Source organism: Nematolebias whitei, chromosome 8 (genome assembly GCF_014905685.2).
Source record: "Nematolebias whitei isolate Nwh7 chromosome 8, NemWhi1, whole genome shotgun sequence".
NCBI lineage: Eukaryota > Metazoa > Chordata > Actinopteri > Cyprinodontiformes > Rivulidae > Nematolebias > Nematolebias whitei.
In genome coordinates this window covers 6,746,737-6,749,504 of record NC_056505.1, presented here as the reverse complement: position 1 = coordinate 6,749,504, position 2,768 = coordinate 6,746,737, and the positions used below count along the sequence as shown (strand labels likewise).

At 38.4% G+C, this 2,768-nt stretch overlaps 2 protein-coding genes across 2 annotated transcripts in view; one reads left to right on the top strand and one right to left on the bottom strand.

The window, feature by feature from the left end:
* Nucleotides 1–1,857, bottom strand: part of LOC119413807 (zinc-binding protein A33-like) — a 13,508-nt gene extending 11,651 nt beyond the window's left edge. Inside the window, exon 1 of the mRNA XM_037680870.1 lies at nt 956–1,857. Within this exon, the coding sequence (XP_037536798.1) occupies nt 956–1,834 (879 nt within the window). The 5' untranslated portion in view covers nt 1,835–1,857. The remainder of the gene's footprint in view (nt 1–955) is intronic.
* Nucleotides 1–2,768, top strand: part of LOC119413805 (zinc-binding protein A33) — a 6,665-nt gene that overhangs the window by 1,888 nt on the left and 2,009 nt on the right. The gene's annotated exons all lie outside the window — the stretch shown is intronic.

Genomic DNA, 2,768 nt, shown 5'->3' with positions numbered 1-2,768 from the left:
ATATATATATATATATATATATATATATATATATATATATATATATAAATTTTATCATAAAAACTGGTATTCAGAGTTCAAAATCATTTAACAGCAACACCTAAGAGAGAATTATTAATAAAGAAAACAATATAGAAAAGTTTCACTGGAGATAAAATGTTTTATTGATGTACACAGATTTAATCTGGATAACAAAGTAAGTTTTCTCAATTTGTTGCAGTTTCATAAAACTTTTTGTATTTTTGAAAGAAATTAAAAAACCATTGATTCTGTATCAACTTTTTTCTCTCCTAGGTTAAATTGATGAGAAAACAAAGCACGGCTTCATCAGGTATTTTAGTCAAAGTAATAAAATCTAATTTCTCTTTAAGCTTCAAATTAGTTTTTCAACATTCCTGTTAGACATTAAATAAAAACTCAATTAAAAATAAATCTGTCATCGTGAGTAAAAACCGTTATTTAGACGTTACGATGATCTCAGTTTGACAGATTTTAACTTCAGATGTTTTGGCGTCTCCAGCTGGACAAACACAGAAATAAGGGAAGAGTTTCTCAGTGAAAGTGTCTCTGTGAGTGAAGATGTGACTCATGTCTTCAGAGTCGTGGAAGGACACCTCCCCCCTGTCATAGTCCAGCTGGACCCTGATCCTCTGGAGACTCTTCTTCACTCTGAGTTTTACCAACAACATTGGTGTATTTTCCATCTTTATGAGATAAACACCTGAGTCCCTCTTCCTTCCTGTCGACTGACTCTTTAACCAAATCAACATTCCATCGGGGATTCAGAACCAAAAACACTGGTGTATTTAGTGTTTCTCTCTGGTATATGTGGAATTTGCCGACATGTGTCATCATCCCACCATGTGTCATCATCCCTCACACTGGTCAGATCATCAGACACGTAGAGTGATCGACTCGCAGTGTTTGTGTCCAGAATGACAGGTTTGAAGTGGACCTTGTCCTTCATCTTGTCCCAGACTCTGAAGGACAGGTTGCCCAGGTGTTGGTCCACATCTATCAGGACTCCTGAGACCAGCTGTGGATCTGACAGTGAGCTCTGGGTTCTGGCTTTGGTCTGAGTGTCTTTATAAGTGCTGAGGAAGGACACGTTGTCTTTCTGCAGGTCTTCTTCAACAGCAGAGATACTGTCTGACAGAGAGGAGATGTGCTCCTGAATCCTCTTCATCTCTCTGCTCATAGTCTTCCTCTTCTGCTCCTCTTCCTCCCTCAGAGCTGCCAGTCTGGACTCCTCTTCCTCTCTCAGGAGCTGGTGGAGCTTGTTGAACTCTGCTCTGATCTGTGTCTCTGTGGACAGCAGCTGCTTCTTGGAGTGTTGGATCACATCATTGTATGTTTTCTCCACATGTTGGTGTTTGTTCCTCTTGTCCTGCAGAGACTTTAAGTCAGATCTCAGCTGCTCCTTCAGCTCACTGACTGCTTGTTCTACAGGAACCACTTTGTGGTTCTGGTGGAGAGAAAACTCACAGACAGGACACACGGCTCTCTGCTCGTCTCTGCAGAACCAATAAGGAACATCTTGGTGTTTGCTGCACACCACCACCTTCTTCTCTCCTTTTTCTGCCTCAGATGATCCAGATTTCTGTCGTCCAGCAAAAGAATCAGCAAGTTCTTTTAAAGTAAAATTCACTAATAGAGGATCCTTAGAAGATCTTCTTCTACAGATGGGACAGTTCTTGTTCTGAGTTTTTTCCCAGAACTTCTGCAGGCAGCTTGAACAGAAGCTGTGGCTGCAGCTCAGAGACACGGGATCTTTGAAGGTCTCTGAACAAACATGGCAGCTCAGGTAACTCTGAAGAAGTTCTCTTTCAGCCATTTCCTCCAAACTTTTCTTGCTAGTCAACGACTCACCATAAATCTGTCTTTTTGAACCAGTCCATTAAACAGTTTCTGTCGTGGCGTCTCAGCTCCAGGAAAAAGTGTCCAAATGAACTTTAAACTTCTCTGACGGGTGATGATCTCTGACCTTTGATTTTCTTATCAACTCAGGGTGGAGTTTTATTTTATTAACTTATAAAATCTCTTCCTGCATGAAGTGATTTTCAAACATGTTTTCCCACAAAGATTTGTTTCTTAAAAGAGACAGAGTTACATTTTTCATTTTTACATTTTGAACACATTTGTGTTTCTTAAAGGAATTCTACCAAGTATAAATTTTAAAGCTGAAAGCATTTTCATTAATCTTACTTAGTTAAAGCAAAAGTTTATTTTTTATCCCACTTGTTTTAGTCCTAAAGATCACAGCTGATGTGAAGATTTAAGAGCAGCATTACTCAAAATGAACTAACAACAAAACCTCACATTTCTAAACCAAATGCAACTGTTTTAAATGTATTTAACACTGAAAGCTGCTAACAAGACTTTTCTGTATTTTATCAACTTTTTTTGTTGCATATTTATTGTTGACATAATAAAGTTGAATGTAGTAGTAAAAATAATTATGATTTTAGCACTGGGGTGGGCGCTCAGTTGATAGAGCTGTTGCTTCTCAGCGAAAAGGTTGCTGGATCGAATCCCACCTGGGGACCTTTGGGTGGAGTTTGCATGTTCTCTCCGTGCATGCGTGGGTTTTCTCCAGGTACTCCAGTTTCCTCCCACAGACCAAAAACACGCATGTTAGACTGATGGATCATCCTAAAGTGAAAATTAACACAATCTGAAAGTTATGATAAACAAAACAATAGCTAATGCTTAAAACCAACGAAACAGAAACTAAAATAAAAATGTTAAATTTCAATGAAAACAAAAAA